Genomic DNA, 16,477 nt, shown 5'->3' on the forward strand with positions numbered 1-16,477 from the left:
AATGTCACAGTGTAATCAGATATGCTAATTAAGACATAATCGTTAGTGTCACACGTGCGATCGAGCCCATATATGGACGTTTAGAGGGCGTGTCTTTATAACTTGTATGTAAATAAAAACTGAATGACTGTCTGTTTAAGAACGCGTTTTGAATTTAAAGAATAGTTAAATATGCACGCTTCGTTTACAAAGTGTTACATGGATAATTTACTCAAATTGTGGCTAAAATAAACCACGTGACCTATTAAATACAATAACTGAAATGAAAAAAATAAAGTAAATATAAATAAAATAAAATGAATAAAATATAAATACATGAAATAAATAAATACACTAATACATTTTAATTAATATCAATAAATTAAATAAAGTAAATAAAATTAAGTAAAATATGTTAAATAAAATAAATAAATACAATGAATAAAATAAAGTAAATAAAAATAAATAAATACATTTTAATTAATATCAATAAAGTAAAAAAAATAAAATAAATAAATAGAATAAATTGAATTAAGGCAAGGCAAGGCAAGGCAAGGCAAGGCAAGTTTATTTGTAGAGCACATTTCATACACAAGGCAATTCAAAGTGCTTCACACAGCAGGAAAAATGCATTCAAATCACAAAGAAATTACAGAAACAGAAATACAATAAAATTAACTAAATTAAAAATTATCAATCCAACTGATTTTCTAAACTAATAAAATCACAAACAAAAGAGAAGAGTGCAAAGATAAAAATTAACTACAATAAAATTAACTAAATTAAAAATTATCAATCCAACTGATTTTCTAAACTAATAAAATCACAAACAAAAGAGAAGAGTGCAAAGAAAAAATCCTTTCAGTCATATGCGCAGCTAAACAAAACTGTTTTTAGCTTAGATTTGAACATTGTCAGAGTAGAAGCCTGTCTCACATCTTCAGGAAGACTGTTCCAGATTTTAGCTGCATAAAACTGAAACGCAGATTCCCCATGTTTTGTCCTGACTCTGGGCACCAGCAGGAGGCCGGTCCCTGAGGTCCTCAGAGTCCGAGATGGTTCATATGGCACTAACATATCCAAGATGTACTTTGGTCCTAGGCCATGGAGAGACTTGTACACAAGCAGAGCTGCTTTAAAGTCTATTCTCTGAGCCACAGGGAGCCAGTGCAGAGACCTGAGAACAGGACTAATGTGATCATACTTCCTGGTTCTAGTCAGGACCCGAGCAGCAGCGTTCTGGATGTACTGCAGCTGTTTTACAGCTCGTTTGGAGAGACCAGTGAGCAGGCCGTTACAGTAGTCTAATCTACTGGAGACAAACGCATGGATAAGACTCTCTAAATCTGGTTTTGACACTATATTTTTGATTTTGGCAATGTTTTTTAGATGGTAAAAAGCTGCTGATGTTATTGATTTGACGTGGCTATTAAAGTTCAAGTCTGAGTCCATTATTACCCCCAGATTTCTAATTTGGTTTGTAGGTTTTAGAGCGAGACTCTGGAGGTGACCGCTAACACTTTCTCTTTGTTTCTGTGGCCAAAAACGATTATTTCAGTCTTGTCTGAGTTCAGCTGGAGAAAGTTGTTTTGCATCCACACACTGATCTGTTGGATGCAGTGACAGAGTGAATCTACTGGTCCATAGTCACCTGCCGATAGTGAAACATAGATCTGAGTGTCGTCTGCATAATTGTGATAGGACACATTTTCACTGCGTATCAACTGACCCAACGGCAGCATGTAGAGGTTGAACAGAAGGGGACCCAGGACTGACCCTTGGGGCACTCCACAGGTCAGGGTCATGTGGTCTGAGACACAGCTACCAATTTCAACAAAGTACTTCCTGTCTTCCAGATAGGACCTTAACCAGTTTAGGGCAGTGCCAGTGATGCCTACCCAGTCCTCTAGTCTCTGTAAGAGGATCCCATGATCGACAGTGTCAAAAGCAGCACTCAGATCTAACAGAATTAAGACTGAGGCTTTGCCCGTGTCAGTGTTCAGGCGGATGTCATTTGTCACCTTGACAAGAGCAGTCTCAGTGCTGTGATGAGGTCTAAAACCTGACTGAAAAACATCAAATGAGTTGTTTATTAAGAGGAAATCTGTGAGCTGTTGGTAAACAACCTTTTCAAGGACTTTGCCCCAAAATGGCAGATTAGAGATGGGCCGGTAATGACTCAGTACTGCGGCATCAAGACTGCTCTTCTTTAGGAGAGGCTTTATGACCGCAGTTTTCAAAGACATTGGGAATGTTCCAGATTGAAGCGACATGTTAACTATGTGAGTGAATGGTGCTAACAAACTGTTCAGCACAGACTTTAGAAATTTGGTGGGTAACACATCAAGGCAGCATGTAGATGAACTCAGACTGGTGATCATCTCATGGACAGTTTTGTCAGTTACTGGTGCAAAGTGAGTTAGCTCTAAGTGTCTTGGTGGTTTTAGGGTAATTTTTTGCATTGTGGGATTTATAGCATTTTTAATGCCCTGAACTTTGTCATTAAAGAATAATGCAAACTCATTACACTTGGATGTGGAAATGAGTTCTAACGGCAGCTGAGCTGGAGGGTTTGTTAATCTGTTTACTGTGGCAAACAGGACACGCGAGTTGTTACTGCAGCTTCCAATTATTTCAGAAAAATATCTTTCCCTAGTTCTTCATAAGATTAGGTTGTACATGTTCAGCTTTTCTTTGTAAATCTCTTTTTGAACCTGGAGCTTTGACTTGCGCCATTTCCGTTCGGCCCTGCGGCACTCCCTTTTCTGTGCCCTGACCGAATCATCATTTCTCCACGGCGCCTTCTGCTTATTTTTAACCATTTTAGCCTTTATAGGGGCGATGGTGTCCAGAACATTCAAAACACTAGATGTAACAGAGTTCAACAAATCATTTACATTAGAACATGAGACATTTTCAAAGTTTATCATTTCCATAAACAGTGCACCTGTGCCATCACTTATGTGTCTCCTCTGAACAACTGCAGGACCAACCGGAGGTTTGGGAGAAACAGACAGGTCAAAGAAGACACAGAAATGATCAGACAGAGCAACATCGATCACATTAACATTTGAAATATTTACCCCCTTTGTAATTATGAGATCTAGAGTGTGTCCTTTGCTGTGGGTGGGGCCTCTCACATGCTGAGTAAGACTGAAGGTTTCAAGGACAGCATCAAGCTCTTTAGCGTTTCTGTCACAAATATTATCAACATGCACATTGAAATCACCTGTAATGACCAAACCATCAAAGTCTGTGCATATGACTGAAAGCATCTCAGTAAAATCATCAATAAAACTTTGGCAGTGCTGGGGAGGCTTGTATAAAACAATGAAGAGAATGGATGGAGACCGTTTTAGCTCCATTTTAAAGGATACATACTCAAATGATGAAAACACCCCAAAAGACAACCTGCGGGTAATTATTTCATCTCTAAAGACAGCACAGACTCCACCCCCTTTTTTGTTTTCTCGTGTTTCAGATTCAAACTTAAAGTTGGGTGGAGCAGATTCTATCAGAACTACATTTCCTGTGTTTTTGTCAAGCCATGTTTCAGTTAAAAACATAAAATCAAGATTATAAGAAGAAATAAAATTATTAATTAAGAGAGATTTGTTACATAAGGATCTGACATTTAGCACAGCAAGTTTCAGACTAGTTTCAGTGAGACTGGGCTTTATCTTTTCACAGGGAATATGAATCACATTTCTCAGATTGGGCCTGACTCGTATTTTGTTTTTCTATCTCTGTGATGATGTGACTACAGAAATAGCACTAGGGGGGGCTCTTTTTACATAGGGCCCCGGGTTTGTTTGATTTTTAATGTGGCAATAAGTCCCGGCAACGCTGAGACCCAGTGCATCCTAGCTATGGGAGATACCAGGTGAAAGGCGAGGTTGGATGGGTGGTGGGGCTTTTGTAGCCAAGGAGAGTTTGGGACCAGGTGAGAGGCGAGGGGGGATGGGTGGTGGGGCTTTTGTTGGTGTAGTCGGTACTGACATAGCCCTTGCTATATTGGGCGTGAGTGGAGCCATCTTAATGCCTGATTTGATCAGACTTTCAAAATGGCTGGGAAGGCCCATGGGTGAGAGTGGAGATGAGAAGGAGAATGATGAATCTTTAGTGGGAGTAGATGTTGCAGGGGGAACCCAGGGCTGGTGTGAAGGCAGGGGCGATGACAGGGATGTTGTTGGGCTTGTCACAGATGGGTCCAAGGCCTTTGAAGATTGTTCCTTTGCTGGAGGCGGTGGAGGTGAATGTGGAGCAGCTGGAGCTGAATCCTTTGCTGGTGGTGGTGGAGCAGCTGCTGATGAATCCTTTGGTGGAGGCTGAGGTTGTGGTGCTTTTGATGTTGAAACATTGGCTCGGTCTCTGGCTGATGGAGCAGGAATTCTTCTCTCATTCCTCTCTTCTCTAACTATCTGCTCAGGACCCTGTCCAGGCCCAGTCCAATGCCTCAGAGCGTGGAGCAGGTTCTCTGTCAGCACCCTCACTCCACCTCTGCATAGGTGGGGGCCATTTCTCTTAAACAGGTCCTCTCGTTTCCAGAATAGATAGAAGTTCTCAATATAGTGTAGTCCTCTCGGGGAACACTCTTTGGACAGCCATGTGTTCAGCTGAAGAAGCCGGCTAAACTTGTTTATCCTCCTGTCGATGTTTGGAAGAGGTCCACTTATGAATGTTTTGATTTCCATTTTATCAAGCACGTCGAATAACTTCAAGAAGTCTTTTTTCAAAACTTCAGTCTGTTCCCGCCGCATGTCCACTGCACCCACGTGCACAATCAGCTGTTTATTTATTGTAGTATTAACATATTACAATAAATAAAATTAAATACATCTAAATAAAAAAAATAAAAACTTTCTTTAGTTCAACAGTAGTTACACAAACCAAATTTTAAAACACTATTCTCTTACACAATGAAATTCAAAGTATAAATTTAACACATTTAAGGCATTGTGATAAAATTTTAAAAAAATCAGCTTTGACATTTGACGGTTATTATGCATTTTTATTCCCAGAGTCATAAATCCAGATAATGCTTATTTCATGACTAAATTGGATCATTCAGATAAATTCACATCAAATAAAAGACTCTGGTGTCATCTATATAAATGTGGATGTGTTTCTTTTGTCTCTGCAGAATCTCCTTTGCTCCGTAAAGGCTCCGTCACGGCGCTTTGCTTCTGTCGGAGAAACGCTTTGCTCGTCGCTGGATTCGAGTGCGGTTCACTGGAGTTTTGGCACGACAACCGCGACGTCGGACACAAGCAGGTGACGCAAAACGAACCAGCAAAACGAGCAGAACGAGCTAAACGAATGAGCAAAACCAGCAAAACGAACCAGCAAAACCAGTGCGATAGTCGAGGGTTAAAGGGGACATATTGCGCTGAACGAACATTTTGAGCTTTTAATCGTGTTCGAACACCGTTTCCTCGTCGAAAACGCGCCCGGAGTTGTATTTAGCTTCGTCCACGCTTGTTTCGTTGATCATGTTTACGAGGTCCTCGGCCTCAGAAAAACGCTTGGATTAAAATTTCCCCGATTTGTGACGTCAAAGGTCGAGATGCGGACATTTCCTGTGCTGTTTTTGAAGGAGAACTATTTAACGTCTTTGTAAGTTCCTTTATACGGTTAAATATGCGTTTTTACGGTGTTTAAACTGTCCGTCGTCGCCCCCTGATGTCTCCGCCCCCTGATGTCTCCGCCCCCTGCTGTCTCCGCCCCCTGCTGTCTCCGCCCCCTGCTGTCTCCGCCCCCTACAGTCTCCGCCCCCTGCTGTCTCCGCCCCGTGCTGTCTCCGCCCCCTGCTGTCTCTGGACGAAAAACCAGCCTTGCAACATTTACCAATCGACCCTGAAAACAACTCTCCTGAGAAACCCTGGCTCTTTTTTATATATATATATATATATATATATATATATATATATATATATATATATACACAGCAATTCTTAAATGTTTTTGTACGTATTTATACTGTTTTATCTTGATTAAAACGACAAAAGAAGAGCAATAACGTACAAATAATGCGTAAGTATGTGTCCTTTAAGTCACAAAGTATTCCCAGCGTTTGTGTTTTTAAACCGTGTGAAACGCGCGTGTAACGAGTCTGTCTCGACTGCAGGTTTGCAAAGGCACGGTCACGGCCCTGTGCTCGCTGCCCGACGGACAGGTTGCCGTGGGATACAGAGAGCCTCGCGTGGATGTGTTCAAAATGGCCTGGACTCAAAGCGGCACCGTCAGGTAAACGGGACAAATATATTCTCTTTTTGTTCAATTTACACACGACGAGGCAGACTGCACATGTCACTAAAACGTGGTAAACATAAAGTACCGTATTTTCCGGAGTATAAGTCAGTCGCACCAGCCAAAAAATGTATAATAAAGAAGAAAAAAACATGTATAAGTCGCATTGTTTGGGGAAATGTATTTGATCAAATCCAAGACCAAGAACAGACATTTCACCTGTAAATGCAGTTTAAAATAATAACAGATGAGAGAACATGGTGAATAGGTATACGTATGCTAACGCTAACACCTTCAGCTACATGACGTATGCTAACGCTAACACCTTCAGCTACATGACGTATGCTAACGTTTACACCTTCAGCTACATGACGTACGCTAACGCTAACACCTTCAGCTACATGACGTACGCTAACGCTAACACCTTCAGCTACATGACGTACGCTAACGCTAACACCTTCAGCTACATGACGTACGCTAACGCTAACACCTTCAGCTACATGACGTATGCTAACGCTAACACCTTCAGCTACATGACGTATGCTAACGAAAACACCTTCAGCTACATGACGTATGCTAACGCTAACACCTTCAGCTACATGACGTATGCTAACGCTAACACCTTCAGCTACATGACGTATGCTAACGCTAACACATGACGTATGCTAACGCTAACACCTTCAGCTACATGACGTATGCTAACGCTAACACCTTCAGCTACATGAGGTATGCTAACGCTAACACCTTCAGCTACATGACGTATGCTAACGCTAACACCTTCAGCTACATGAGGTATGTTAACGCTAACACCTTCAGCTACATGACGTATGCTAACGCTAACACCTTCAGCTACATGAGGTATGCTAACGCTAACACCTTCAGCTACATGACGTATGCTAACGCTAACACCTTCAGCTACATGACGTATGCTAACGCTAACACCTCCAGCTACATGACGTATGCTAACGCTAACACCTTCAGCTACATGACGTATGCTAACGCTAACACCTTCAGCTACATGACGTATGCTAACGCTAACACCTTCAGCTACATGAGGCACAGACAGAACTGTGGTAAGTGTCTGGTATGTTAACGTAACATATGAACAGTTATTCAGATAACTATAGCATAAAGAACATGCTAACAAGTTTAGCAAAGCATCAGTTTTACCCCAAATCACTAAATCCATTGAATTCTTCTTCCTCTGTGTCACTTCTAAACAACTCCACAAACTCCAGAGGAAGAGGAAGTGCAGATTCTTCTTCTGCGTCGCTTAGAGCCTAGAGCGCCCTCTTGTGGTTGTCAGAGTGAAAATAATGAATAACATCACATAAAAGTCATAAAGTCTGGAGTATAAGTCGGCCAAAACAAGGCAAGGCAAGTTTATTTGTCGAGCACATTTCATACACAAGGCCATTCAAAGTGCTTCACACAGCAGGAAAAATGCATTAAAATCACAAAGAAATGACAGAAATCACAAAACTATTTAAGTCATAAAAGAGAAGCGTGCAAAGAAGAATCCTTTCAGTCTGTTTTAGCTTAGATTTGAACATGTTCAGAGTAGAAGCCTGTCTCACGTCTATGAACTATGAAAAAAGGTGCAACATATAGTCCGGAAAATACGGTAATATTAATTAAAATCCCCTTTTCAGACTTCTACCTGTGTTTATTACAGAGCCTCTAAAATGCTCGGTCCTCAGAATGTTATCAAGTCTAGAATGAAGGTCAAATTAAAAGTATAAGTTGTGGTAAAGTGTGTTATAATTGTCCATAAAAGGAAATATAAACATAAACCAGGCTCTGATGTCACTCACGTTTGTCTGAGGTTTTCATTTGCCCAAAACAAGCTCGATTTTTCATACTTTGTGACGTTTAATCCCAGTTTCTTCCTAAACGGTCTATTGTGTCATTTCTGATCTTTGCTGACCCCTTGTGGAGGATGTTTGCACGTCGCAGACCCAGATTAAACGGTAATAGTGTGTTTCTTCCCTGCGCACAGCCTGGTGAAGGTGAAATCGTACGAGGCGAAGGGCCCGGTGCTCAGCCTGATCTTCTGCTCGGCGCTGCTGAGCGTCACGGAGGATGGAAACATCACAAACGTGTTCGGCGACAGCGAGAAGCACTGGAAGTACACCATCTCCACGTGAGTACCAAAGCAACCAAACTGTCATTTTAGTGCTTTTTATGGCGTAAATCTGTGGAGTTAAAGCAGCGGTTCTCAACCCGGGGGTCGCGAAACGATCTCAGGGCGTCGCCAGGTGATGTGGGGAATATTGAACATGTCGTTTATCTGGACTTAGGCCCGGAAAATAGAATCAATCGATAGAAATAAGTCGACGTTTTCACTTTGCGGGTCGTCTGTTTTTTGTGCTGGGCGGAGAACCACTGCTCTAAAGCGAATTACCGTATTGTCCGGAGTATAAGTCGCACCGGAGTATAAGTCGCACCGGAGTATAAGTCGCACCAGCCAAAAAATGCATAATAGAGAAGAAAAAAACATATATAAGTTGCACCGGAGTATGAAATGCAGTTGCAAGTGTGAAAATAACAAATACTCCGGAGCGACTTATATGTGATATTATTTAATAATATCACATATAAGTTTCTCCGGAGTATAAGTATAAATATAAGTATAAGTCGCACCCCGGCCAAAACTATGAAAAAAAGTGCAACTTCAAATCAAATGAACTCGATGTAAAGTGAAAGCGGTTTCTGTGGTTGCTCCGACTGTGCAGCAGGGGGAGGTAAAAGACACTTCAGCTCGACCCTCAACAATTCATTTCCTCAACAAAAAGCCTCAAAAACATCTTATTTAAGGAGAAAATGATAAAGATAAATGTGATGTAGCTGCAGCGTTTTGTTCATCTGCTTTTCTACGACCGTATAATTCATTTAGTTCTTTTAGACGTCGACTACAAACTGAACATTCAGCAGAGTTGTGGACTTTTTACCTTTTGTCATTAGAGTCCAGCACCTGTTTCTGTTGTTTGGCTTCTACGACAGAACATTTGATTATTTATCCCTGAGAATCAACAACTAAAAAGCAACGGAAGAAGAGACACGCCCCTTTACCGCCGGAGCAGCGCAAACTTGATTTCAAAATAAAATGAGATGGATCGTTTTGAGTTGATTCGTTAAAATCAGTTCATAATAAACAACATTTTAGCAAATGTATAAGTCTATAATTATGAGCCTATGAAGTGTGCATGACATACAAACCGAGATGAGAAGAGATATTAATTTATTCACTAATAATGATAATAACATAATTAAAATGTCTGTGCTCAAAGTGAGGCTCAGTCTGTGGGAAAAGTGCCTCAGAGTCACACTACGTTATACTTGTGTGTGTTTATTTCCACGTTATACTTGTGTGTGTTTATTTCCACGTTATACTTGTGTGTGTTTATTTCCACGTTATACTTGTGTGTGTTTATTTCCACGTTATACTTGTGTGTGTTTATTTCCACGTTATACTTGTGTGTGTTTATTTCCACGTTATACTTGTGTGTGTTTGTTTCCACGTTATACTTGTGTGTGTTTATTTCCATGTTATACTTGTGTGTGTTTGTTTCCATGTTATACTTGTGTGTGTTTATTTCCACGTTATACTTGTGTGTGTTTGTTTCCATGTTATACTTGTGTGTGTTTGTTTCCATGTTATACTTGTGTGTGTTTATTTCCACGTTATACTTGTGTGTGTTTGTTTCCATGTTATACTTGTGTGTGTTTGTTTCCACGTTATACTTGTGTGTGTTTGTTTCCACGTTATACTTGTGTGTGTTTGTTTCCACGTTATACTTGTGTGTGTTTGTTTCCACGTTATACTTGTGTGTGTTTATTTCCATGTTATACTTGTGTGTGTTTGTTTCCATGTTATACTTGTGTGTGTTTGTTTCCATGTTATACTTGTGTGTGTTTGTTTCCATGTTATACTTGTGTGTGTTTGTTTCCATGTTATACTTGTGTGTGTTTGTTTCCATGTTATACTTGTGTGTGTTTATTTCCATGTTATACTTGTGTGTGTTTGTTTCCATGTTATACTTGTGTGTGTTTGTTTCCATGTTATACTTGTGTGTGTTTATTTCCACGTTATACTTGTGTGTGTTTGTTTCCACGTTATACTTGTGTGTGTTTGTTTCCACGTTATACTTGTGTGTGTTTGTTTCCACGTTATACTTGTGTGTGTTTGTTTCCACGTTATACTTGTGTGTGTTTGTTTCCATGTTATACTTGTGTGTGTTTGTTTCCACGTTATACTTGTGTGTGTTTGTTTCCACGTTATACTTGTGTGTGTTTGTTTCCACGTTATACTTGTGTGTGTTTGTTTCCACGTTATACTTGTGTGTGTTTGTTTCCACGTTATACTTGTGTGTGTTTGTTTCCACGTTATACTTGTGTGTGTTTGTTTCCACGTTATACTTGTGTGTGTTTGTTTCCACGTTATACTTGTGTGTGTTTGTTTCCACGTTATACTTGTGTGTGTTTGTTTCCACGTTATACTTGTGTGTGTTTATTTCCACGTTATACTTGTGTGTGTTTGTTTCCACGTTATACTTGTGTGTGTTTGTTTCCATGTTATACTTGTGTGTGTTTGTTTCCATGTTATACTTGTGTGTGTTTGTTTCCACGTTATACTTGTGTGTGTTTGTTTCCACGTTATACTTGTGTGTGTTTGTTTCCACGTTATACTTGTGTGTGTTTGTTTCCACGTTATACTTGTGTGTGTTTATTTCCATGTTATACTTGTGTGTGTTTGTTTCCACGTTATACTTGTGTGTGTTTGTTTCCACGTTATACTTGTGTGTGTTTGTTTCCACGTTATACTTGTGTGTGTTTGTTTCCACGTTATACTTGTGTGTGTTTATTTCCATGTTATACTTGTGTGTGTTTGTTTCCATGTTATACTTGTGTGTGTTTGTTTCCATGTTATACTTGTGTGTGTTTGTTTCCATGTTATACTTGTGTGTGTTTATTTCCATGTTATACTTGTGTGTGTTTGTTTCCATGTTATACTTGTGTGTGTTGCAGATGGGGTCAGCGGACTCGTTTCCTGTCTTTTGTCCAGAACGATGAGAAAAGTGTGTGGTTGATGGGAGAAGAGGAGGGAGACGTGACCTTGGGCTTCATGGTGAGTTTATTTACGCACGGATGATTATAGATGATTGTTTTTTTTCTTCACATTTTGAAATTTTAAATACTGGTGAATTTCTATGACATTGCATTTTTGTCCCTTCATTGAATTTTTATTTTATTTCAAAATTTCAGCCGCTGAATTTGAGCAGTGTACGTTTTCCTGTTTTTGCTCAGTTTGAAAAAATATATATTTTAAAAATCACCATTTAAATATTCCATGTAGAGATTTTCAAGCCTTCAAAGTAAACCATTCAAATTCAGTTTTCACAGCAAAGATTTAAAATGCCAAGATTCACAGCTTGAAAATGTACACACATAATAAAAGGATATTAAAAGGGTAATTTATTAAAAAAAAAATCAAAACAAAGAAAAACACATGGATATTTAAAGGGTGATTTAAAAAAACTATATTTTTGTTATTATTATTTTTTATAAACAAATAAAAACACATACATAGCTAAAGGGTAATTGTTTTATTTTTTTATTTATTTTTTATAAACAAAGAAGAAAACATGAATATTTAAAGGTAATATTTTATTATTACTATTATTCTTCTCTGAACTAAGAAATACAAAATTGAACATCAACTGCAAAATTCCAAACAGAAATGTATTTTTTTTTTTTTTTTTTAATCTGCATGTTTTTGGGGTTAAACCTCTATATAAAAGTAGAGATCTGGAGGTCTTCTGTTCTGTTTTGAAGTCCATCACAGACTCATTTCACCTTCATCACAACTGCGTTCTGACTGCAGCTCATGTCGGGCGGGGCAAGCTAGCTTTTGTTGATCATTTCCTCACGTTCTAAAGCTGAGGTTTAAAGGCCGATCACAGCAGAAATAAGGCATCAAAACTAACACTGGGCTCTGATACAGTTCGCGGTGGGCTCCGTCTTCCACTCGTCTGCTTTTGGAAACCTGAGCCTCAGATCAGACGAGGAAGAGGAGGGGAAAGAGAAGAAGGAGGAGCTGATCACTGCAGCCACTGTGGACAACGGTATAAACCCTTTAAAACGTTTGTGAGCGGCATCAGAGCCCGCTTTAAACACATTCACGCTTGTATTTTGCCTCATTTGTTCATTTAATGGGGGATTATAATAGACTTTTTCAGCAAAATCATGTTTTTGGGGGATTTACTGGACAAATACTCACCGAAGAGTTGACGACATAATAGTTTTCCATTTTATCCACAGATATATCACGTACTTCACCGCAAATTAAGACATTTTATGAAGGTCGTGTACAATTTAGAGGCTAGAAATGTTCACATTTGTTCATCCTTTTTAATAGAGAAGCAATCTAACATGACATTTTGACACTGGAAATTCAAAACATCATTGCAAACGTCTCAGGATCTACATCAATTCACACTATTGTTGATTTACACACGTTCGTCGGCAGAGAACGTCATTTTCTCCCCTTTTGTCTTTTTTAGATTTCTTTGTGTTCGGAGATGTCAAAGGAAACATGTGGTTCAACCTTCCCCCGGATCTGTCCTCGATGAGCAGCAGAAAACCAGTGAGTTCCACCTCAGACAAACGATAAGGCCGCGATACATCGAGTTCATCACGTTTCATCACGTTTCCAGGTCCACGCCGACAGGATCACGGCCCTGAAGCTGACGAGGGACAACATCATCTCGGCTTCTCGCGACAAAACCGTCAAAATGTGGGACAGACGGACCAAGAAACAGGTCAGACTCCAACTACTAATGAGGATATGTCGAGGAAAATGCATGAAAATGGTCAAATATTCAACAGAAATGGGCGGGAATGAGTTACGCTTTGAATATGCATTAATTCTAAAAGTCAAAATGGGTTTATTTGCTAATTTTTGGGGGAAATTTCTATTTTTTAGTCTTCAAATTCATATTAAAGCTTGGATTTTCTTGTAAATAGTGTAATTATTTGACTGTGCATGGAGACAAGCGGTTTATCAGCTCTTTTTGTTACGCATTTCAAATATATTTCAGGTTTTTTACTATATTTGGACAACTTCCTGTTCCCTGTGCATGAGGAAAATCGTTTTTGATCTGTTTTTATCTCTTTTCCTCCTCTGGTTCTCAGCTGGGGATGTTCGTGTGCAGCGCTCCCGTGGTTCTTCTGGAAGTTCATCCTGACGACCAAACTAAACTCGTGTGCGGCGACCGACTCGGAAACCTCTACTTCCTCTCCTGGAGCGAGTGAAGCTCTCAACGTGATGCACGGCCACGAACAAAATGCTAAAACACAATCTCGTACTTGTTAAAATTGCTTGAACTAATAATAGGTGTGTTGATTATTTTGACATAATTATTTGTCTAGATGCAAGATTTTGGAATAAAACGAGTCATATTGCAGTTTACAATCAACAAAACGCATTCAAATCACAATATAGATGCATAAAATGACAAAACAAACACAGGAAAAAATTATGAAACCGTTTAAAATTGATTATAAAATGGGAAAATGTCTATAAAATTCCTTAACAAATCTGTTTTGAGCCTGTATTTGAACACAGAATGTAAAAAAAACATGACATTTCTCTTGAATTGAGGGCAAATGTGTTTTGTAGACATTAACTTGCATTTACATGAAGAAAAGACTTGATTCTAGCCATTTCATCTTTATTATTATTGTCGTTTTGCTTTACTTTATATTCCAGCTTTACATAGAACTTACTCCAGCCACAGTTTACCATTCACGCTCGCTGAAAGTGCACGATTCCTTTGAAATAAAGCGTTAAAAACACATTTCTGAACATGGATTTGTGCCGTGCTGCGGAACATTACAGCCCAAGGAACCACATCTCCATGGAAACGAGCAGGCGGAAGCTCGGGTTTGTGGAGACGCGAGTTCGGGCGCATTAAGGACACATGTTTTTACGTTATTATTACTTTTAGTGCAATAAAAACATCAAAATTCAGGGGAAAACTAAAGCTAAAATGTTACGTACTGTCCCTTAAGTTGTTCTCATTAGAAAAAATACCAAGTGCCTTTAGTTAATATTGCAAATGTCTAGTAATTGTCAAAAGGGAAAATTAATGAGGTCTAATTCAATTGAAGAAATTTATTATTTTAATTATTTTGTGTTTTTCTTTGTGGAATGAGTTGTAATTCTAGACACTATTTTATTTGATGTTTTATTGCTGCTGCTGGTTTATGGCCTGAAGCTTCTGTTTATTATCAGACATTATTGTTTAACTGTTTTATTGCTCTGATATTTGCGCCGCAGGGATTTGTCTGATAATATATTGCACTTTATCAGCTTTATTGCCTAAATAGTCATAAATCAAACTGCTCGAAATAAAAACATGTTAAAACAATGAACTGTTCTCTTATTGTTACTACTGTAAAATGAGTATTATGTGCATTTAAATAAGTTAAATTCTCACCTAATTTCCAACAGATTTACGTTCTTGTTAAAGGAGAGAAGGTTCTAGAAAGCTACAATCTATATATTTAATGTTTCGTTGTTTAGAATATCACAATTTTCACATTACTACTACTACTACTACTACTACTACTACTACTACTACTACTACTACTACTACTACTACTACTACTACTACTACTACTACTACTACTACTACTACTACTACTACTACTACTACTACTACTACTACTACTACTACTACTACTACTACTACTACTAATTGTTATGATAGCTCAGACTTTTGTAGTTTGAGTAATTATTGTGGTGAATTCTACTGTATTACATTAAACTGAAGAAACGTTATTGTCAACAGGAATATCAGCATAAATATATAAACTACGGTCATTCCTTGTATGTTATTAAGTTAGTTTAGAAATGTTAACTAGCGCTGCAGCAATTAACCGTACACACAAAAAGACCGTTATTAACTCAAAATGTCTGTAAAGATGTTCTGTTTTTATTCGTTAACGATCTTTAAGTCTTCCCTCGCCATATTTCAAACTTTATTCGGTGAAAATGCATTTGAAAAAGTCTCGACGTACAATAGACATAATTGTCGACTTCTAAAATGATCGTTAATTGGAACTAAAACCTAGTTGAAAAGTCCTTAGCATTTGATATGTTACTTAAAATAACCTGTAGATTTTATAAGAGTTTCTTTTGACGCTTTTTGATGGATCATTATGATATATTAAGTTGTTTTTTTATTTTTATTCAAATGTACAGTGATATTAACAATAACATTGCGAGAGGCTTAACACAGTTACAGTTTAAAAATATACATAAAAGAAATGAATATAAAAATAAGTATTCTTCAGTTTACAGTTCTAATTCAATAGAAAGAGTTTGGGTCTTCACATCTTTGAGGTGAGTGTAATCATTTAGGGAATTCACATTTGGTTTAAGAATTTTGACCAATGAATATGTTATTTTACAGCATTAAGATCAGTTTAATACATTTTATTTTTTTAACATCGATATTTTCTTCAAAAACACCAAAGAGGACATGCTTTATATCAAGTTGTAGGTTCATATCAAGCTTTGTCTTCACAAACAAAACATATACATGTGTGACGGATCAAAGAGGGTCAATATTTAAGACAAATTTAGAAATATTACTGTTTATAGAGTAACAAAAGAAAAGTGTTTAGTTGTCCAGTCGAAGTGTGGATTTCCGAGCGGCCCTTGAACGCGCTCGTCCGTGACCACGCCCCCCAGACGCAGCCACAGGTGAAACGCGACGGACACGCGCTCGTCCCGCTGTTACACCGAGTAACCGCCGTGACCGCCGTGACCGCCGTACCGCGCCTCAGGTAACACCGTGTCCCCGGGATCTGAACGCTCTGTTCCGGGACACTTCCCTGGACTTCACCGCTGAAAACGCGTTCTTTCTCCGGAGCTTTTCAACTGTCAAACTTCCCTCTGGACCGCGCGCTGTGCGGGAGAATGGTGCGTGAACGACACACGTGACGGTTTATAATCGGTTAAATGTGTTTCGATGCGCGCGGTGAGGCTATTGTTTTGTAATCGATTTGCGCGTCTTTTACAGGATCGATACGACAATCTGCAGTTGGTTTTGGAGTGCGATGGAGACGAAGGAGGAGGAGCTTCTGCTGTGAGTAAAGTAACGAGACCTAAAGAAGTAATCTGTAACATTTACAGTAAAGTAACATCACGTAAAGAAGTAATCTGTCGTGTTTAAGTAAA

The 16,477-nt window shown here is 38.8% G+C and overlaps 1 protein-coding gene across 1 annotated transcript in view; it reads left to right on the top strand.

The window, feature by feature from the left end:
* tep1 (telomerase-associated protein 1) overlaps positions 1 to 14,660 on the top strand; it is a 60,518-nt gene extending 45,858 nt beyond the window's left edge. Inside the window, exons 47-54 of the mRNA XM_072440646.1 lie at positions 5,123 to 5,253; positions 6,107 to 6,225; positions 8,228 to 8,371; positions 11,257 to 11,356; positions 12,233 to 12,353; positions 12,792 to 12,874; positions 12,945 to 13,049; positions 13,423 to 14,660. Coding sequence (XP_072296747.1) covers positions 5,123 to 5,253; positions 6,107 to 6,225; positions 8,228 to 8,371; positions 11,257 to 11,356; positions 12,233 to 12,353; positions 12,792 to 12,874; positions 12,945 to 13,049; positions 13,423 to 13,542 — 923 coding nt within the window. The 3' untranslated portion in view covers positions 13,543 to 14,660. The remainder of the gene's footprint in view (positions 1 to 5,122; positions 5,254 to 6,106; positions 6,226 to 8,227; positions 8,372 to 11,256; positions 11,357 to 12,232; positions 12,354 to 12,791; positions 12,875 to 12,944; positions 13,050 to 13,422) is intronic.
* Positions 14,661 to 16,477: the final 1,817 nt, after the last annotated feature.

This window comes from Eucyclogobius newberryi, unplaced genomic scaffold (assembly GCF_026437365.1).
Source record: "Eucyclogobius newberryi isolate DKJ021-1_F unplaced genomic scaffold, fEucNew1.0.hap1 SCAF_12, whole genome shotgun sequence".
In the NCBI taxonomy this organism is placed as follows: domain Eukaryota; kingdom Metazoa; phylum Chordata; class Actinopteri; order Gobiiformes; family Gobiidae; genus Eucyclogobius; species Eucyclogobius newberryi.